Here is a 23228-nt window from a genome sequence, read left to right as displayed (position 1 = left end):
TACTTTACAATGAAACATGCTCAGCCCAAGCAGTGGCATACCCGAGGAACGCGGTCTGAAGCAGAGGTAGTATTTCAAATGGTCTCATATGGCCGCTGAGGCGATATATAATGGAAGACGCTGAAGCCCATTACACATTCACATGGGTTGTCACATTTTGTGTATTTTTCGTAAGTGAAAATTATTTTGTTTGTTTGCTTTTTCTAAAATCCTGTGAAAAGTTCAGTCTTGATTAAATGAAATTGAATTTTCAGAGCTTAAGGCAGATATAATCTCTTTGCTGATTATCTATATATATTTTAACTTGACTGTAACTGGTATTTGAATTAAAAAATTAACATGTTATGCTTTTGACATTTAGCACCATTTTCTTTTTTTATCATAATGCACTAATTTCAGCAAAATGCACTTTGTGTAGGTAATGGGGTTCCACATATTTACTAGCTAAATTTGCTTATATACTTTTATATAAATAAACCTGCCTTCAGTGCAAAGTATCAAAAAAAAAAAGAAGAAGAAATCTGGACAAGTTTCTTACAAAAATAGGGGGGGGGGGTATTTAAAATCAGAAAACCGATACTCACAGACCAGGAAAAAATATATATATTTGGCGTTTATTATACTTTATAATGAACTGATTCACATCTTGCTGAGAGGTAATTAATACAGGGAAATCCTGAATTAAAGATGTAAATCTTGACACTTTGTAAGGGACAGTAGTCTCTAAGGCCTGAATTATTCTTAGCATAGACCAATTAACACCATGTATCTTCTTTTATGTTCAGTTCAATTAAGAGCCTTTACAGTTTTTAAGTTCTTTTCTTCTTTATAGTTGGAGAGTGTCAGAAACACAGATCAAAGCCAAACGCAGCGGTCCGTGCACCATAGGTAAATCTGCTTTGCATAAAAATCTGCATGTTGCTACAAAGGTTTTTATTCCAATTTTGCATGAATTAAAAAAAACAGGAAGGGAGCAGAAATGAGGGAGAGAACCCACAAAACAGTCTATTAATCTGCTCTCAAATCTCCCTATATCTACTACTCTGACAGCTGAGTACCTCGATAGCTCAAACCCCAGTAGACCGACGGCGGCTGTAGAGAACAATTTTGCTTTTTGTCATTTCACGACAGTTCCTTGTGTTTTATTTTGATTTGCAACCAAGCCGGCTGAGGTTTAAAGTAAATGAATGGGCCTGAACAACTGGAGATCATTTTTTTAAACACTTGAGTTCCAGATTGTGATTTGCAGTTTATTTGTTAATAGTGATAAGGGATCAACAAGCTGTTATTTTTGGAGGCAACTAATAAAAGATTGTTTGTCTCTGTCCTTTTCATTCTTTTGTGCTTTCTTTTGCTTTTTTTTATTGGACTGACAGTTGTGTTTTTCTCAGCACGGGAGCTTCACAGTTGATGTTGAAATTCAATCTCAAAACCAGTTTAGAAAATTACTGCACTAATTTTCCTGCTGGGAAGAGTGACATGACTGTTTTATGCTTATATTTATTTTACGTTGGCCACTGTAGATTTCATTCTTAATTATGCTCCTTGGGCAGATGGATGGTTTCTTGAAAAGATATCTGCTGCATGCTGTGTTAAAATCATCCAATGATATGGAATGGTCAACATATATCATAATCATATTGAGAGATGACATCCAGGGAGGGGCAAAGCCTCAGGGTGGATAGATGCTTTCAGGGCAACATAATAACAAAAGCAACCTGTTTTTCAGCACCCCTAATTGCTGTGCTTTAATTGTATTAAGCAGTGAAATATCAATAAATCAATAAGCAAATGAACTGGGCAACTATGAGCAATGACTGTTTAGTGTTGCTCTGTATTATTCTATTGATGTTCCACTAAAGGCCGTCCTTGAGATATTGAATGCTATTCAACCCAGGCGCTGACATCATAATAGAAAGCAGCATTGAGCTGTCTGGCCGTGTGGACAGTTGCTCTCTGCGGCATGTTTTTCTTACATGTAGACATACTTTTGGAACCCTATAGTGACACTAATCTTATGAAGTGTACGTTTGGACTTCAATGTGAATATTAAAAGTAATTTCATCTAAAAAGATTTTAGGTTTATTTTTTCATAGAATGTACTGTACTTATTTATTGCCAACATTCATTGTGCAGCTGATCTGACTGTCTCTGTGAGAGCTGGTTATATTGAACCATTTAATAACACAAGAAAGTAAGAAATTGCAAATTAATACAAGTGTAATTAAGACCATTGCATAACCGATAATTCAAGAATCAAATGTTTTAGCTTTCTCTTCATGTATGTATTCACATAAATATACAGGAGACCAGGACACACAGGAATTTTGTCACAGCTACAGCATTTTTAGGCATAACTACACAAATATTTGTTTGAATACTGTCTAAAACTGTCTTAGAATAATTAAAATTTTTAAGCTGTATTGTGACATAATAAATTAACCAAACTCATATATATTTATACAAGGTTTAACCAAGGCTTAACTATTCTGAAAAATGCTGGGTTTCAGCCTAAATGTGGGACAAATATGGACAAACCCAACCATTGGGAGTAATATTTAATTTAAAATTTTAACCCAGAGGTTGGGTTTGTCCATATTTGTCCTGAATTTGGGTTGAAACCACCCAGCATATTTTAGAATGTATGAGGCTAGATTGTATCAGTATGTAAGTTGACCCGTGTTCTATGACAAGGGTAGTTTTCAAAAGAATTTGGGAAAATTTGTTTTTAATGTTGTAATATTCAGGAATTAATTATTTAATAAAATTAATTCATTCATTATAATACCTGATGGCCAAAACAGGTTTTTGATCATTTTGTATACTGTCATTTAAATTTTTTCTGTTTCTTGAATTTTTGTGTGCATGTTGACACTACAGTGACACTACAGTGTCAACATGTGCTCAGCAAAATGTATCTTTTTTGGCCAATAAAAAAAATGGAAATGTTAAATACCTATCTGTAGTTAAGACATTCATAGAAATACCCTGAGAAATATTATAATGTGTAATAATAAAAAAAAAAAAAAATGTTCCAACTAGCCCAAGTGTGCCCTATATGTATAGCTTCAATTTTTCATTTCTGGACAAAGAAACAGTTAATGACCAACAGAGCCTGTCTCACAAATATGTAAAAAATCATGTGGGGGAAAAAAAATAGGTCAGTTTGTACTTGACCCACTATTTTTTAAGAATTTGTTTGATGTGTGTTGTTATAAAAGCTTTGAAGGTTTTTTTTTTTTTTCATGGCAAGTTTATTTTAAGCCTGTTTTAGTGCACTTTCACCTTCGTGTGAGTGTTTTTAACTATTGACAATTGCCATTTTAATTTAATGTTTAAACATTTTTTTATAAGATAGAAGGCCAATTCAAATATCAAAATATTTTGGCAGGTGTGATTTCTTTGTTGGTTTGTTTTCCTAACCTCGGTGTCTCTAAGTATTATAAGTAAAAATCTTTTCTCTGTTGTCTGTTTGAAGATATAAATAGAGTGTACTGCCATCTAGTGGAGTAATTATGCAACAGCGTTTTTCAATTGAACTTTAGAGACTTCTGACTAGCTGTTCCAGTGACAATACACACATTTTTTGCTATAATATTCAATTAGTAAACAAACAGGCTTTGCCTGTGAAAAGTTGGCAAATATCTCTGGCACTTGTGTAATCAAATTATCTGTAATGGTACTGTGGCTGAAAACAATTTTAAGAAAGCCAATGTTGATCTGTATCAACGTGTATCCTTTAATTGTCTCGTGATTTGAGTAAACAAGAACAAAGAACAGCGAAAATGAGCAAAACAAGAGGATTTATTCGCATATCCTGCGCACACTAGCACAGTGGGAATCAGTCAGGCTTGTTCTGGATGGCCCTCTTTTTCCCTGCTGTGAACAACATGCTCTGTCAGTGATTAGCAATAACACAGACAGTGGATGTAATTTCCTGTAGGAGGGCACACGTGCAATATCAGACCTTGAATAAGCATGCACACACACATTCCTGTTGTCTTTGTCTCCCATTCACAGGTACAGACAGTTAAAGACATATATGTGATATTTCAGATCTGAATGATTTCACATGCCTACAGCCTCCTTGCAAAGGCTCCTGCAGATACAGATTTCCGCAGATGCTTTAGAAGAGCAAAGCAGGCCATCACTGCAGTCCCCACTGTCTACATGCTGGACAGGTACACATGCTGCCTAGGGTTGCTAATGTAATTGCTTTACATTGATTCTGTCCAACTAGACGGCTTGTATCCTTTTTCAGAGAGCAGTGCCAAGGCTTTAGCCTCCTGTGATGAGAAAAGTGTGTGTCCTTTTCAGCACAGATTCTTCCTCACATGATACGATGGCTTAGAAGGGTATACTGTCCTCGAAAAGATTTTTTTTAATGTCTCATTTTACCATATAATCAGCCATATCTGTTTCCATGGTACCTTACATTTGTAACTGAAGCACTTTGAGTGGATTGACTCACGGCCTAATTATACGAACCAGATCTTTACATCCTAGACATCATGACAAACGTCTCAGAGAGGGTGAGGTGGAATAATGTTTTAGGAATAAGACTGAACAGGTTTCCATGAGATCATGTGATCTGACAGACACGAGGCCCCTGAGCTGCAGATATATATACATATATTTCCATAAAGGGTTGAAATTTTGAAAGAAAAAAATGCTAATAAATTTCTGAATATATATATATATATATATATATATATATATATATATATATATATATATATATATATATATATATATTTTATCCAAAGCGACTTACAAATGAGGACAATGGAAGCAATCAAAATCAACAAAAGAGCAATGATATATAAGTGCTTTAACAAGTCTCAGTTAGCTTAACACAGTACACATAGCAAGGGCTTTAAAATAATATAATAAATAAAAAGAAAACAGATAGAATATAAAAAGAATAGAGCAAGCTAGTGTTAGAGTTTTTTTAAGAATAGAATTAGAATAGTGAGTGCTAAAGTTAGAGGGTCAAATAAAGATGGAAGAGATGTGTTTTAAGCCGATTCTTGAAGATGGCTAAGGACTCAGCTACTGGTATTGAGTTGGGCAGGTCATTCCACCAGGAGGGAACATTTAATTTAAAAGTCCGTAAAAGTGACTTTGTGCTTCTTTGGGATGGCACAATCAGGCAATGTTAACTCGCAGAACGCAAGCTTCTAGAGGGCACATAAGTCTGAAGTAATGAATTTAGGTAAAGGGGTGCAGAGCCAGTGGTGGTTTTGTAGACAAACATCAATGGCTTGAATTTTATGCGAGCAGCTATTGATAGCTAGTGCAAATTGATAAACAGAGGTGTGACGTGCATTATTTTCGGCTCATTTTTTTATATATATATCTATATACACACACACACACACATTACCCAAACTTAAAAAAAGATATACAAACAAAAACAAATAGCCTAACAAGTGTATGTACATACATACATACATAGCCTACATACAGTACATACACACATTATATACACACTAGGGGTGTGCGATATCCTCTATGATAATATCGTAATTTTTATTTAAATGATCGAGTATATTGCAAAAACCAAACAAAAACACACCCAGAGAGTGCACTGAGATGTAGGTTAGACTTCTGCGCGTGCATATTTACAGTTCACGCTTTCACTGTGTGATTTAGTCTATTAGAATACATTTAGAATTTAGAAATATGCCCCTGTATGACTTTTATATATTTATATAAACTGATAAAGTTAATATCACACAAAGAGTAGTTTTTTTTTTCTCCAAATATCTGTACAATTTCAAATTTGATATTGATCTTACAAAACAGTCCAATAAACAAGAAGTTAATATTTGTTGACTTACATTTTAGACACAAGCTCCTGTTTTTGCTCTATTTCATCAATGAAAATAGTTTCTTACATAGCCACAGCATAACTGTTTTGCATCTCTGAGCAGCACACAACAGTATGCCCATAAAAGGTAAAAATCAATTAAAACATATTGGAAAAGTTAATTGCTGTTACTCCTGCTAACTAATCACAGCACAGAATATATCAAAAGCTCTGGGAGTCAGCTGTCCACGGCAGTCCTAAACCTGCCAAAGTACCAGCACAATAACACACTCAGCAAAATATTATCTAATTATCATTATCTAATATAAAATCGTTATCTGTATAAAATTCCAGAAAATATTGAGGTAGACATTTTTGTCATTATCGCACATCCCTAATACTACACATACTGTATAATGTAATAATAATAATAATATGTAATATAATATGTAATGTAATGTAATGTTCACATATGCGTGTGTGTGTGTGTGTGTGTGTGTGTGTGTGTGTGTGTGTGTGTGTATATATATATATATACACACACACACACACACACACACACACACACACACACACACTGTATATCTGGGCATGAACCAGATGGAAACACTTGTCAGGGTGAATTTTTGAGAACTTGTGGAATTTTTAGCACATATAGTGAAGATGCTCATAAATTAGATCCTGCTGTGGTCAAAGGAGACATTCTTTGGCAGAGATAAAGAGAATATTGCCTCTATTGAAAGATCACAGTTTGCTGCCTTTGATAAGACATCACTGAATTTTCATGCTCATTAAAAAAAATTACGTTTCAATGTGTGATTAATTGGATGACAAATTATGGCCCTTTTAAAATAATAATAACATAATCTCTCAAATTAAATGGTTATTATTAATACTTAGGCATAAAAAGTAATTTAATGTGGTATTACTGATGACAATTTGTCTCATGTTCAATTCAAGCTCTGATTTTGCTCAAATTCTTCAGATCATTCATATTCTAAAATTCTGAATGTGAGCTGTGCTGAGCTCAGGCTGTAGCCCTGAATGACAACGTTTATGACATTTACTGTATTTATACTTCCATTGATTTTCATGATGCAGAGGTGAGTTAAATTCTCAATCTACACTGTGTCACTGAAATATTACTCTACAGTAAATACATGTGAACCACAACTTCCAAAACCTGCCTGAGCACGGATACACTGACAACTATGATGGGAGTTGTTGGACTGATTCTTCACGCAGTCAAATTCAATGCCTTCTAATCTTCTGCATGCTTTTTCTGAATTATTCAAAGAGATCTTGAAGCAACAGAGGCATCTCGACAGCAAGCAAAGCTCCCTATGAGAGAGCTTCAGATAATGTTAAATGAATGATGAAATTCTGGGAGCTGAAATGAAAGAATGATGTGATGTGTGTTCAGAGGTGGGGCCCAGGTCCCCAGGCTCCTGGGGGGCTCAACCAACCTCTTTTACTGCTTTTAACCAGGGATGAATATGCTGCACCCTCTTTGGCAAAATTAACCTAAACCTATTTCCACATTCACGTGGCATGCGGGCATGTCAGGGAAAGAAATGGCTCTTTGTCCAGAATTATGGGGGAATCGCATTACTTTTCTTCTCATATTTGAGGAAAAAACCTAGATTGAAATCTCAAGTCAATTATTAGATGAAACACATTTTTCTAAAATAGGTTACTCATTTTTGTAGGAAGCATTTAGAGGGCAATTTAGTTAATGCATTAAATAATTCACACCATGATGTAATGTTCATTCCTTTTTATCTTGAAAAGAAACTGGCTTACCTTCCTTTAAATAAAGTTAATAGCACATCAACAAACAAATAGCTTTAAATACTGTGATGTTCGTCGATTAATATTGATGACATGCTACTTGACCTTGGTACTTGAGTGTGATTAAATAAAACAATAAAAGGAATATGCGCATAATTATGTTTTTAGTTCAGTACCTTGCTGTAAAACAAATATAAAACTTCTCTGTGAACTCAAAATGGAAATGTATTTTTAGTGCAGTTCTCGTGCAACATGCTTGTAAATCATCATAACCAGCACTTAAGTACAAGACCTGAAAGGTTTGCCAAAGTTAAAAGCAAGTCCTGCCTGGTGACTGTAGCCATAGAAAGATGTGTTTCAGATTTCTGTCCAGCCATCTGATATATATATATATATATATATATAATTTGTTTTAGCCATTAATGTACTAACTAATATATAATTCTACTTTAAATGTTGACATAATGAACATACTGTCTCTCTCTCTCTCTGTGTGTGTGTGTGTGTGTGTGTGTGTGTGTGTGTGTGTGAGAGAGAGAGGGAGAAAGAGTACGATCTCTGCAGGTCATAAAACTGTAAAACGTTGAAGCCATTTTTACCTTGTTTTGCTGGTATAAATTAATATTTTGGTTGATTCAGTGATGCTAATTTTTTTTCAGTGTACTAATTACCTATATTTATATGTTGAAACAGACACATGTATTTTCTGAAAAGTAAAAATAAAAAGACATTAAAACAAAACTAAATGATGGTGCTTGTCTACTATCAAAAACATTTTCTTTTTGTAATTATATTGAGCAATGCAAGTTCCCTCCATACTGTACTGTTAACATCAATATAGCATGAGAAAATCTCCATGGATTTTCAAAGGCATAAGCATCGTTCCCATTTCCCATTGTGATCTCAAATAAAGAACCCAAACATCTGAGAGCAATTGAAGTGTCTTGTGAAATCCATTCTTCCCACCAAGCATTGATTTATTATGTGAATTACAAATCTAAATGTTTTTTGAATAAAGAGGGCATGCTTTTGTGCTTTTATTAAAAATCATGAGGTACAGGGTGGAATAACTATTAAAGGATTTTAGACTGTAGATATGCTGTAGATATGTTTTGTGTGTGTGTGTGTGTGTGTGTGTGTGTGTGTGTGTCCTTAATCATTATGTTATTACAGTAGTGGTCTAGTTTAAACAATTTATACAGTGATGTTTGTAGGGAAATCATGAACAAAAAGTTTCTTTATGTTAAGTACAATGCCTAAAGTGGTATCACTGTACTCCATATTACTATTTTCATCAGTATTATGGTCATTAGAATTAATTTTACAGGACACCTCTATATGACACTAATACAGTTTTCATTGCACTACAAGACCTTTTTGTTCAGTGTCATATTTAAATAATATTCCACTCTTAAACAGAATATGTCTATATTTTAAAGTAAAGTACATAAAAGTATTCAAATAGAAACTTAGTTTGCTAAATAATAAAAATACTGCTGGGGTAGCACATCAGATGAATAACACTCATTTTCTTCATGTGGTTATTTTGTGAGCAAAATCTTACTTGTGAGTAATATTCCTCCCGCAACTTTTTCACCTTAAGACAGAAATCTTTCCTTTTAAACAGTGATTCATTTGGAGTCGAGCAAGATCAGAAAACGTTAGCTTCATCTAATGACTCGCATTATTCAACTCTCTGATCCATTCAAACGGTAACTCAAACAGTTCGAACGCGTTCTTCTTGCGAATCGGCTCGATTGATTCCTTTAAAAGAGCCACTTCAAACGAACGAGTCGTAAGCGCGTGGACGCTGCTCTCGCGATATAAACTTTTCCCGGTTACCTGAGGAAACGAGAGTTTGATTCAAAGTGTATCCCAGTCTCTGAATGAACGATAACAGCCAAAGCTCATCCTTAAAACTGCAGGTAGAGTAATGCAAATCAGTTACCTTTAATTCTGTGGAGTTTACCGATTAAAAATCTGTTTCTTTATCTATGTTACGGAATACTGGCGATGTTTATGTAATTATTTACCCGTTGTCCGCTACGCGAGGTCAGCTAGCAACAGCAACAAACCGGCGTATTTCCATCGTAGTTAGCTATGGTTGTGTCTAAACACTTTCTTTAGGTTTATGTGCGGAATTGTGAGAAAAATAGGGTGAATTTAAATAAGAAGGTAAGTTAACAGTTATGTTCAGTGTGTTCTCCAGTTTCGTCCTCCCTGGTGGGATGTTTAGAATCCAGTATACGTCGCAATACTATAGTAATTAATACTGTAAAAGCATAGTAACGTTAATTTAAGAGTAAAATGCGAAATCCGTAAAACCTTACTGCCATCGAGTTCAATTTCTGTTATTTATTACAGAAGACGCGAACACCAAGTTAGCATTTTTTCAGTACTAACACTGAAAGTGAAAAGTGATGTTTTGGTAGAACCTGAATTACTATGGTAATTTTTGTAAAGAATAAACTAATGCAAGGAGCTTAGTTGTGAGAGAAGAAGTAGCAGCAGCAGCTGTTTTTGCTGTTTATGTTCTTTTTGGCTGGTGTGTATGCATGAAAAATATATCTGCTAAAACTTTAGCCATTGTAAAATGTTTCAAATTCCAAATATTTCCATATAGAAATATATATTTCATTAACATAATTTATGTATTTTATATTTTCATATGAATTAATAAACAATTTCTTGACACAATGGCATACAGCAGTTGTTTAGTACATTACAAAGAGATATTTACAAGACATAAAGATGCATGTATATAAATTTAAATAATGAGCAGTAATTTGTGAATTGCTTAGTGTGTGTTTTGACTGTCCTTTCTGCTTTATTCTTTAGGTTATTTTTATCTTTTTTGGGAGGATCTTGGCTGCATGAAGCAAACCAGAAATGGCATCACCACTAACACTTCAGCCTGTCCTGAAGATGAAGGTCGACGAGCTCTTCCTCTTTTGGTTGAGTGAGCCAAGTACTCAGGCGATGCTAAAAGACTACCTCAACAAAATCAAGAACGGGGAAGAAATAGATCTAAGCCACGCTGATTTCAAGGGTACAAGCACATTGGTATTAATAGAAAACAACAACAACAACATTGCCTCGAAGATTAATGCGACAGAGAGGACGACTGCAGGCCTTGGTGCTCCGTGTAGCCCTCCTTCAGCAACCCTGCCATCTGCGAGTGGCAGCAATAACAGAGCGGGAGTGAATGCGAGGGCCTTGCGACGCTCTGTCAGCACTAAGAAGGTAAAGCATCTGTACTTTCACAGAGACCTGATTTAAAAAAAAAAATGTGGAAGAGAAATTAAAATTGATCAAATAATTTATTTTTTCCTTAAAGGGATACTCCATTCCAAAAAGAAAATGTTGTCTTTAATCACTTACCCCCATGTTGTTCCAAACCGGTAAAAGCTTCTTTCGTCTTCGGAACACAATTTAAGATATTTTGGATGAAAACAGGGAGGCCTGAGACTGTCCATCTGCCATCAGTGATTCAACCGTAACGTTATGAAGCAACAAGAATGCTTTTTGTACACGAAGAAAATAAAAATACTTCAACTTTACTACGACTTTATTCAACAATTCCTCTCCGCTGTGTCTCTCCGAATCAGCGTAGCGCCATTTTGACAATTCTGACTAGTTCACAAGCGGCTTATGCTCTTCTATGTCAGCCGCACCACAAGGATGTTTTTTACGTGTATTTACACTTTGATTTGAAAGCAAACAGTGCATCGATGCAGCGCGGCTGACACAGAAGAGCGTACGCCATCTGCGTACTGCTCAGAATTGCCAAAATGGCACTACGCTGATTTGGAGAGACACAGAGGAGAGGAATTGTTAAAGTCGTTATTTTTGTTTTCTTCATGTACAAAAAGTATTCTAGTTGCTTCATAACATTACGGTTGAATCACTGATGGCAGATGGAATATTCTGATGATGCTTTTCATACTTTCCTGGACCTTGACACTGTTATTTACTTGGCAGTCTATGGGACAGTCTCAAGCCTACCGGTTTTCATCCAAAATATCTTAAATTGTGTTCCGAAGACAAAAGAAGCTTTTACGGGTTTGGAACGACATGGGGGTAAGTGATTAATGACAAAATTTTCATTGGGATGACATTTACAAGCAAAATTTATTATTTAAATACAAATTTAAATACAATTTTAAAATACTTGTGCCTCAAACTGTATTTAATAAATATGTAATTATTTCTTGGCCTACATTTTTTAAATATTTTTTTCTATTCATACATTTCTAAATACATTTTGCACACATCTATTTTTAGTTACAAATGCACGTATTAAGTTTACGCTGTTGAGCCCTGATTAGTCTAAAGAAATGTTTTATTTTAACTTTCATATTAGACAATCTCAATTCCATCAAGCCCTCATATCACACATACAAACATAACCAGATTTAATTTATTTTTCCACTAGTATTTCATGTGCTTAAAAGCATTTGCCAAATGCATTTCTACATATTATTATTATTATTATTATTATTATTATAGAAACCACTGATTTGAAAGTGATTTTCTGGCACAGTTTTGTAGAAAATTTCATATATGATGATCCTTTACATTTTATTAACAGACAGTTTACCACTGAGAGAGGGTTAAACTACTTTTTCTCAGTTTAGCCACAAGAGGATGCTGAATGGCTTTTGCAGCTTCTGGTCAGTGGATGTAGGGCTCCTGCTCTGGTCAGATGAGCTCTGTGAACCCTGCATGTCTTTTATGTAAAGAAATCCTGTTCATGTGTGGCCAGAGGTGGGTGAATCTCTATGCTGTCAATCCCTGGAATTATGACTCTGTCATTATGCGCTGTGCAGCGATGCTGGTGGGCTTTTCTGCTGAGGTTTCAGAGCCCATATATTGGATTTCGCAGTGTAATTAAATTCACACATATCTTATTGGCCCAATAAGAAAGAGGAAGCTGATATCAATACACCTGTGGAAATTAAAAAGATTATGAGATAAAATTAGCTTCTGATGTGAAACTCTAGAAGTCCCACATATATAGTGTTCCTGTGGCTCAATGGTAGAGCATTGCATTAGCAGTGCAAAAGGTTGTGGGTTCAATTCCCAGGGAACACATTTTGGATAGAAAATGTTAGCCTGAATGCACTGTAAGTCGCTTTGGATAAAAGCGTCTGCTAAATGTAAAAATAAATAACAAATAAATAAATAAGTCTCTGTAATATGGACACAGCACAACAGAGTTCATTTTCTTCGACATTTTGTCCAATTTGTATCTTTGAAAAGTTTCAAGTCAGTCACATGCCAAATTTGTGCAAACCTTGAGGAAAGATTTCCTTAAGGATGACAAATAAAGTTGCATTTTGAGGAAAGAAATATGTTTGTAGTGATTGTAAATCATGAGTAGGGACATTATCTGACAGGTGTGATTCTTCATTGTGAAATGCTAAGCAGATGTTTCTTGGCTGGCTTTGATTTCTATGTCCACATGCTTTGATGATGTGCTGATGGAACAACTGTTGGGTATTTTATGTTTTTGCCATGATACAGTCAGCATGTGCCCACAACCTGTCACAATGTATTATAGAGATTTTGATCCCAAATGTTCTATTTTAAGAGGTTAAAGGAATTCCAGAATTCAAATACGTTCTCCAAAGTATTAGTAAAAAATTCAATTAACGTCATGCTGATGCTCATCGGAACAACTGTTCCAACTTTGACACAGGACACCGGTAAAGATAGACTTGGTTCCACTGTGCAGGAATTAACTACTGGGAATGTGGCTTACACTTCGTAGGCAGTTTACATAGTTGTCCATGGTGTAATACAGTATGCGTAAACTCGGTCAGATGCTGTTAATGATCAGAATAATTGGGTGACCGTCATACCTGACTCCGAGTTGCAAGGTAAGAGGTGATTAAGAGATGTTGCCTGGAAAAATATAAGCTAATCGAAGAAATAACGGATCTGTGTATTTTATTTACATTAATGTCTGAGGTGGAGAACTTGTCTGCTTGGTGTGACATTTCTTTGTGAATTTAATTTTACCTCTCTTCTATTTCTATATTTTAATATTCTAAAATGAATATACAAAAAATATTTATACTAAAGAGGCAGTTTAGTAACAGTGGTTAGTTATAGCATAGTGGTTACAGTTTTGTTCAGTTGTGCTCTGTCTGTCTGTCTTTTTTTCTTTTTTCTTTTTTTTTTGAGCACAAAATGTTTTCTGCATGTACTATCCCTACTGTTTAGCGTCTTCCCTTTTAAAAGTGACCTATTATGCCCCTTTTTACAAGATGTCTGATGTCCCTAGAGTTTGTGTGTGAAGTTTTAGTTCAAAATACCTTATAGATCATTTTTATCCACCTTTTTCTTCAACGCGGAAGTAAGCCTATGGGTGAGACTTCCGGTTCATTAGCCGTTATAGGTAAATAATGAGGAGAATAACAACGTGCAGTAAACAGTAAAACTGTTTGCACTAAAAACCAGTGTGCTCATAATTAAGATAATACATTAAAATAATATAAGACACACCAACTTTCAATATCAAGCAGCAAAACGAGCTGTTTTGTTCAGCTATTAATCGCTGGATGGAGTGGACACAGATGAGACTGGAAGCCAGACCCATAAAATTTACAAATGACTGAGCCCATTTTTACGACAAGAAAAAGGTGGATAGCTTGTTAAAATTGGCATTTTTAGGGTATGAGCCAAAATGTGCTGTTTTCGTCTTTCCCTTTAAATGCAAATTAGCTGGTGTTCGTGAAGAAGAGGGCGGAGCTTCAAGAGCTCAAGCAATGCCACTAGCCTTTGCAAATAAACACTCCACTATTAATACAAGCCTGTTGTCTTTACAGGAAATGCACTCTGTTTAAAAGTCAGTCATCTGTTTGTACTGTGCATACAAAATGCACTTTATGAATTACACAGACGGGAGCATAGCACAATAAAAATAACTCATGGTGCCATACACACTTTATAAGCCCCACTTGTGATTGAGCTCAACTAATTCCAGTGGTCGACTTCATATTGCGTTCATATGCTATTTTATCCCACATTCCTATACCATCATTCTGGTAGCACGTGAAGGCAGCATCAGTGAAAACAGACAGACAATGGTAGCTTTAGCAACATTAGCCTTACAGAGTGCCAAGAAGCTCTTTCAGAAAGGCAATTTGGAAAACAAATGCGTGATACTTACTTCTTCTGGAGATGTAGCTGGATCATGAACAGTTGGTACTACTCCATTCTCCAGGAGCAACTTTTGTGCAAAACCTGCTTTATACTGACCCTCATTCACAAGGCAGTCCGGTGTTAAATGATTTGCGCAGACATAAATGAATTTCGGTGGAGTTGAGGGAGCATTTTCTTCGAAAACAAATTGAGAGAGCTATGTGGATTTATATATCCAGCTACAGAACACCTAAAACGCTTGGGAGACATTCTCGTTAGTGCAGCAATGGCAGACTATGTACAATGTGCTGTGAAGTTGCTCAGGGCAGTTCTAAGTTATAACGGCAGTGTCTGTCAACTTTTGTGGGCGGGGCCTTTGGCTAATGTGACATCATATTAGCACAAATATTGAAAACCAGTAGTTGGGAGACACTGTTTATTACTTATGGGGATTTTTTTTTTTTTTTTAAAAAGGAGTGGGTGGACTTTATCATTATAGGTTGGTTATGTACACACACTGCTAACACACATTTATGTCCAAACATCATTCAAAGGTGAATTTTGCATAATAGGTCCCCTTTAAATTTTTGGTAATTAAAAGGATCCATTTTATCAGAAGTGTTGGTTCTTCTAATCAAGTTGTATATTAGGAATCAAGAGCATTTTGTGTTTTTTGATACACATTTCTGCCTTGATATAATCTTGTTATGGTTCTTCTTCCTGTCTTTATGTTTAGATGGTATGCAGCTACAAAGGAATTTTTTGATTGTAGCTTTTATTTGGAAGTTTGGTTTGACTTTTGATTGCAGTTTATAACTCTTACAGTCTCCTATCAGAACAGTTAACACAGTGTTTAGATTTTTCTTCCCTCCAGCGCTTGAATTGTAGCATGTTTGTTAGTGCTCCTCACTTTTGCCTTGCTGGTCATCCTCTCTTCAACCACTTGGCTTTACTGACTGGACACAGAGCTTTGTTTGGAAATTGGCACTGTCTGCACAGACAGCTGCCATCTCTTGTCCAGACAGATCTTTTTTTCGTTCTGTTAGTACCAGCTTACTCTGACAGTGGAGAGTTGTTTTACGTATAGCACAAACACTGAGCCAAATGGAGGGGAAAGTGCTGTTAGGAGAAAACTTTCCAATAGACCCAAATGACAAACAAAAATATTGACATGTTCACCAGCAAGTTTACTTTGGACCTTTTGTTGTATTTTTTTAATGGACTGATGTGCAAGGACTTCAAAAGCAGTTAGTGAGAAAATTGGGCTTATCAAATGTGTGCAGTATCCTGTCATTGGATGACAACAGGAACTCTTTCTACTGGAATGAGTGGAAGAATGTGGATTCAATGACCTGACATCTAAAAATACTTATTTAAACCAGGCAGGGCTTATTTTTGCACCACTTTGTTTGATGCTCTGGCTCCAAGCCTTTGGTGCATATTCGCTCACAATTATGGCAGATCAGTTGTCACTAAAGTCTGCTTTTATTAATCCAATTCATTTTAAAAACAATAATGGGCATAAAAAGAGATTTTCAGATGCACAACGCCCTGCCTCAGAGGTTAAGTTTCTTTGGATCAACACAGTTGGAGAGAATTGATGTAATTGCATTCAGTCTGGGAATGGATGTTTGTTAAAGGACTGAAGATTACATTTGTTTCTTGGGATTGCCCAAACAGTAGGTCTGCACGATAAATCACATGTGATTGTTATGCGCATCTCTTCAGTGAAGCTGGTTCTGTGATTAGTAGTAAATCTCCATCACATGCTTACAGATGGAGCGGCATTTAATACACAGAGCCGTATTTCACTGACAAGCTACGAAATATCACATTCATAATCGAAGGCGATTCATCTGTGATTAAGAACACGATATTGTGTAGCTTGTCAGTGATCTACGGCTCTGTGTATTTAATGCTGCTCCATCTAAAAGCATGTGATGGAGATTTACTACTAATCACAGAACTAGCTTTACTAACGAAATGCACATGGCATTCGCATGCGATTTATCATGCAGCCCTACCAAACAGAGCATGTTGGGTCTTTTAATAGTCCTCAACAGCTTCAGCCATCATTCTTTGAATTCAATACTTATACGCTGTGCTACTAACTAAGACTTGTCATCTATAATAAGCCATGGAATGGCTGGAAGCTGTAGCCTTGGAAAGCAAAATAAACAAAACATAAGCAGTAATTCTTGTGTAGGTTTTTTTTTTTTTTTTCCTTTCTTTTTCACCTTTCAATAATGCCCAATTCAGGCTTTGTGTTTTGCTGTACAGAATTTAATCTGACCGTGGGCATGTAGATGGTTAACATTAATTTATTCAACCATTTTTTTTATTATTATTATTATTTTGCAGTAAACAGCAATTTAGAGCTTATGTACAACACGTTACATATTTACATATGAGGGTGCTATAACATGTCTTTCCCTTAGTGTGTTTACTGGGTGCTTTGTGAGATGGAGACTAGATGGTCTGGTGCAAATTTCATAATAGATATTAAACTACATTAAAGTTCAGTAATAGTGTTATTCCTGATCAGAAACAACTATGTCGGTAGAATATAAGCCTGATGTTGGTTAATTCTGCCATTGCAGTTTATTAATAGGCTAATTCTAGAATTGCTTAAATTATTAATTATCTAAACGTGGTGTTTTTTGAATTTGGCACAATAGGTAGATACTGCATTATACATGTTATACAGTGCATATTTTGAGATGTTTTAATTCCTCTATATAGAGATTCAGAACAGATTTGTGTTTAGTGGTCTGAGCTGTGAGCTATGCACTATTTCTTTAATTTCTCTGATTAGTTGACATTACATGTCTCAGCTCTAATCATATCAGAAATTTTATATATATATATATATATATGTGACATGTTACCCTAATATGTTGACTGTTGTTCATGTCTTTTGGATCATGTGTTTGATTTAAGGCTTGACAGTTAAAGAAATGGTTCACCCAAAAGTGAAAACCACCATTATTTAATCACTCTCATGTCATTCCAAACCTGTCTGACTTTCTTCTGCAGGACACAAAAGATGTTTTGAAAAACACTGGGAACCAAACAATATTGGTACCCATTGGCTTCTATTGAATGGAAAAAAGAAATGTCTAGTTCTAAAATTTTCAAAATATGATCTTTTATATTCCACACAAAATAGAATGTCACACAACTTTGAAACAACTTGAGGGTAAGTAAATGATGACTGAATAAAAATTTTGGGGGGGGAACTCTTTTTTTTTTTTTTTTTTTTTTTTTTTTAATAGCTGATTGATCTTGCTTTTGTAGATTTGAAATATGCTAATCTGTCAGAATGTTGCATCCTTTTGCAGTTAATCTGTGTTGTAGCTAGCTGTTGTGTTATGTTGTAATCTTAGAAGCTGCTTGTATCCTGGATACAGAATCACAGAGTTCCAAGTGAGCAGGTTTGTGTCTTTACATAACCTCTATTAGAGCAGTGGAATGCACAATGAAAAGGGCAGATCCACACCCCCTCCAACTCTGCCGCTCTCACACAAACACCCTTGTCCTATCTCCCCAGTGACATTTCAGGACATGACTGTATGACCTCTGCAAGACACTATTGGATGTATGGAGCAATAGGCAGGGCTGTGATTTAGGCTACTGCATGGCTGAGGGAAGCAGCGGCTGTTCACCATTAAGAGAGCTGGTGCTCTGATAAAGACAGGCAGAGGAGTGTCCTGTAGCGGGACAGTCACTGAGCAAGAGTATTCTGACTCCAGAGTTTATACTGTCTGCCACACTGGCTCCATTAGCCGACAACAGCATGAGAATGAAGGAGATCTCTTTACGGCAGGACCCTGACCTGAGGAAGGAGCTGGCACTGCTGGCACGCGGCTGCGACTTTGTGTTACCCTCTCGCTTTAAGAAGAGGCTCAAAGCCTTCCAGCAAGGACAGGCAGGTTGTCTTATATATTTCGTGTGAAGCCATCAGACTGTTCTAGTTTGCTTAATGCTTTTGCTGTCAGTCTCATTGGGGATGTGATGTTAGTGTCCATTAGAGGAAGTTAAAAGAAGGATTATAGCCGTGGCATTGAGCAAAATGCTTTTTTATTTGTTATTTTTTGAATAACTGAGAGGCTAGAGGATTATAAGCAGTTTTAAGAGAATCCAAATGTTTAGGATTGAGCAGGAGGCTCTGTCTGCCCTGTGGTGGAGTTGTTGATGGTCATTTCCTTTTATAGATATGGCTGACTCTGACTGGGGAAGGCAAGATTAAATGCATTCATCTCTTACAGTGGTTTAGACTGAGCAGAATCCCCTGCATACCACGTCAGAGAAAGACTTTCCAAATGCGTTAAGATTCCAAACTTCCATACAGGGTCCTACGAGTGTATTTGAAAGCAAAAGTTTAGCTGCTTTTTGTGCCATTACTGATGAATAGTAGTGGACTACTGCTGGACATATGTTATGTATGTCTCTAGAATGAGATAAGGTAGTGTAATAGCTAATGTATCACAAGAGACTGAAGCAATAAGTAAATTGTCAAAATAACTATGACACCCAAGCTTATAAAGTCATCAGATTTTTTTTAGAAATGTAAACAGTGCCTGAAGGTGTTGTTTACTGAGAAGGGATACAGCTGTCCATGTGATGTTGTTAATGCTGCATAAAATAGGGCTGCACAGTTAATGACAATTGAATTTCCAGTAATTTTCCGGTTTGCAAATACTTTTTTTGCTTCATTTAAAATGTTATGAAATGTTATGGAGGAGGTTTTATTCGTGGCTTAGAAATATTTACTGAAGTAGTTTTTTTAAATCACAGTTGTAGAAAATAATTGGGTAAAATATGTGGGAACAAGTAGGTGTTTATTGTTGTTTTCTATAGTGGGGATGGGAATCGCAGGGTACCTCACGATACGATATGAATCACGATACGATAATATCACGAATACAGCGATTCTGCGATAATCGATATATTGCTAGACAATCCTATAACGATACATCATGATATCTGTCTAACTATCAAATAGGGATGTAACGATTAACCGCGAGCCAGTTGAAAATCGATTCAAATATGTGATTATTCAAATCGTTTGACATGCCAAACAAATCGCAATTCATTTAGAGTTTATATGAATGCATGTCTGAGGGGAACTTACTGTCTTTAGAAAAGTTTAGATGGTATTTTTTCTTTTCATCTTGCCTCTGTATAATGCATAGTAAAGTTCATAAGTGCAGTGCTGCTTCGTTTACAGCAGAAACCAAGGAAATGCTTTAAATGCCGCCTGCTGGTAGAGAGTGAATCTGTGTCTCATTCAGCTCGTCCAAGTTTCATGCAGATATTTTTATGATTAGTTTCACAAAACTGAAGTCAAACCATTCTGGTTTTGCTTCAAAATTTCTAAAATTATACAATTTAATTTAAATTAAAACCTGCTCATGTTGCATGAATGCATTATCTTTGTTTGGATCATGATTAAAATGCAGTGGTTGCCTCTAATTTTAAACGGAAAGAGCACAGACAAAGCCTTATTTTGTTTATATGAAGAGATTTATTTTATTTGTGTTATTTATTTGATTTGAAGCTTGTTTTAAAAATTAAATTTAGTTTTGTTATTTACATTTACATACTATTTAAATTTTGTCATTTAGCAGACGCTTTTATCCAAAGAGGACAATAGAAGCAATCAAAACCAACAAAAGAGAAATAATATGCAAGTGCTATAGTATATTATTATATTTCTATTTCAATTTCACAAAGAAATGTACAGCATTTTGTCCAAGCAATAATAAAATGACACATTTAATTCATAATTTGTCTTAAATATAATTTTGTTTAAAAAACAAAAAAACGTGAATCGAATTGAATTGTGAAATCAAAATCGTGGGTTGAGTGAATCGTTACATCCCTACTATGAAAACAAAATGCCTGTGAAAAGGTTAAGCATCCAGTTTTGTTGACAAAACTAGACACGCTGGCGCCACTCTCTCTCACTCATATAGTGAGGGAAATCCACCTGTGATCCGAATGGAGTGGTTAGGCTACTCACAGACTCAATATGTGCTCTGCAATGATAACTGGATCGATGCCTAAATTCAACGCTGATATCTGTTCGAGGCAGTTTTTTAGTTCTCATCTCCATAAACATAAGACGCCGGTGCATCTCTGATTTGTTGTTGGTCTACCATTATGCTCGTATTTCTTCTTCGCTGTGAATTACAATTTCCGTTCGTCAAACCATACACAATCTGGGAAGTGGCACCACAAGAAGTCTGGAGATACTGCCGCTCCGGTAAGCCAAAGTGGTAAACAGCCACAGTTTAGGTATGAATTTAGATCTTATGTATGTTTAAAAAAAATATTGATACTTGGTGCCAGAATATCGTTAACATATATATTCCGAAAAAACTGCAAAAAAACTTAACATCCAACTCATATTCAAAACCCTACTCTATAGTATGGAATGTTTCTGTGTATGCATTCTAAACCCTTGCAGTCTTCCTCTAAGTCCACACTTTTGTGATGTAATGCGAGCACCCTTCTGAAAGCTAAAATGACAAATGGGACACCTTACGGTCTCGTGGACAGAAATGCTCACGTGGCTGCCATTGTAAGTCCGTAAGAGCGCAAGTGCACATGTAGTGTGCTATATGGGAGAGGGCCTATATAGTTTGCACGTGCCTGAGGTGTACACGCTCAGAAAAAGCGCACATCAGAACAACAAGTGAATTAAATGTTCAACCGACAAAACTTTAAAGCACATGCTAATACATTTGATGTGAATGTATGTCGAGTTGGAAAGTATATTGACACAGAGGTGCCAGAACTGTAACTTGATAGAATGTGCAATGCAGCATGAAACTGCAATATTTCTTAAAAGGCACATCATGGAAACATTTTAATGGTCCACAATCAAAAATTGTGGCATCGCACACCCCTGTCTGCTTCCATACCACAATAACCAAATATTGCCTTGCTGTAAAAAATATTTACATCTCTCAGGATAAAACAACAGCACAGAAGGTCATGTTGGTTGAAGCCTACATGTCCATGTGTTTGTCATATATAGAAAACCCAAATGGGTCTTGTTCAGTGTAATGTAGCTTATACTAGAGAGTGGGCTTTGATGAAGTTTTTTTTCCCTTTGTGGAAGTTGTAGGGGGGTCAAGATCTTCACAGCTGCAGCCTGACACTCAAATAGTTAAGGTTTTAAGTTACTGTGGGAAGCTGAGCCTTTGGAAAATCACTAATAAGAGGAATTTAACCACAAGTGTTCACAAAACATTGGGCATGAAGGACGTTTTGTCATTTGATAAAGCCATCATACAGTTGTTGTGCACATTTAGGTAAAGTTTGCTTAAAGTCCCCCACAGTTTTTTTTTTTTTTTTTTTTTTTTAAATGTAACTCTTCATAGATCTTCACCCACCCAACTCTGGGTCATAAAGCCTGTTCTACAAATTTCAAAGCTTTTTAAACTTAAACATTTCAGGCAAGACTTTGTCAAGCCAACATAAACACTTGCCTCTAATTGTACCTCTTCTCTTTATAAATTCTGTGCTTTCGATTGATTGATTATTTTTTTAGTCAGTGTAATTAAATACTTGATTGTAAAATAAATAACCAGTCTAATAGTTTATTTCTGATGTTGTTCAACATACCAAGATAATCTGTTTCCAGCAGTTAAGTCTGAACCTGCAGTTCATCTCTAGTTATCAGCTGTGTAACTGTTTACATTTTTTTTTTTTTTTTTTTTTTTTTTTTGCAGACCATGATAGCAAATAGATTTGACATAATGACAACAGGTTAGCACTGGTTATCACACTGTAGAGAGATTTCTGTTTTTTCTTCTTCGTCTGGACCCAGCCAAAAGTTAGTTATTTATGTACATTATGTACTAAGCCTTTTTTTTTCTTCGAACAGGTGGAAGGTTTTTTGTTGTTGTTGTTTTTGTTTGTTTTAAGGAAAGGAGATGTAACAAACCCTAAAGAAAACTGAACAACTTTAAAATACTAAACAAAAAGGGCTAACCCTCATTTTGTATTTTAAATTTTGTTCATTTGATGTCATAAATGAGTGACTTCTCATGTTTCAAACCATTATCCACGTTAACATTTCTTATCCTTCATGTCATGGATACAGCATCACATGGAACAAAAATCCCCCCAAAAATATTTCAAACCTTCTCTTTAAAGTCATCCACGAGGGTGTGAGTGTCAGAATTGTTTTAAATTGTGTGTTTTACGCACTCTGATGTGACTTAATTAATCCATTAGTGTGAAATGCTGATTGAGGGGCAATTTTCTGAGCAACTATACATCTCTCCCACGATGAGTCTTGTGGCTAATGGTTGTTATTTCTGTCTTTTTCAGCAGGCACAGGCTAAGAAAGAGGAGCCAGTTACTCCAGCTTTAAGTGAAAGCATTCCAAAGTTCTACTTCCCTCAAGGACAGCCCCAGGCCAACATCAACATAGACAATCTTATTTCCAAGATAGAAAAAA

At 35.7% G+C, this 23228-nt stretch overlaps 1 protein-coding gene across 5 annotated transcripts in view; it reads left to right on the top strand.

Moving 5' to 3' along the window:
• Positions 1-9382: 9382 nt before the first annotated feature.
• Positions 9383-23228, top strand: part of LOC109096369 (serine/threonine-protein phosphatase 2A regulatory subunit B'' subunit beta-like) — a 26540-nt gene continuing 12694 nt past the window's right edge. For 2 of the 5 annotated variants that reach the window (XM_042764027.1, XM_042764030.1), the window contains exons 1-3: positions 9383-9528; positions 10442-10846; positions 23099-23228. The exon at positions 23099-23228 is cut by the window's right edge and continues 59 nt beyond it. In XM_042764027.1, the coding sequence (XP_042619961.1) occupies positions 10493-10846; positions 23099-23228 (484 nt within the window). In that variant the 5' untranslated portion in view covers positions 9383-9528; positions 10442-10492. Of the gene's footprint in view, positions 9529-9572; positions 9779-10441; positions 10847-18069; positions 18681-23098 lie in introns of those variants that run through there. The other 3 variants (XM_042764029.1, XM_042764028.1, XM_042764031.1) reach the window with 3 other exon arrangements.

Source organism: Cyprinus carpio, chromosome A9, assembly GCF_018340385.1.
Source record: "Cyprinus carpio isolate SPL01 chromosome A9, ASM1834038v1, whole genome shotgun sequence".
In the NCBI taxonomy this organism is placed as follows: Eukaryota; Metazoa; Chordata; class Actinopteri; order Cypriniformes; family Cyprinidae; genus Cyprinus; species Cyprinus carpio.
Note: the sequence above shows the minus strand (reverse complement) of the source record. Positions and strands in the feature narration are given on the sequence as shown.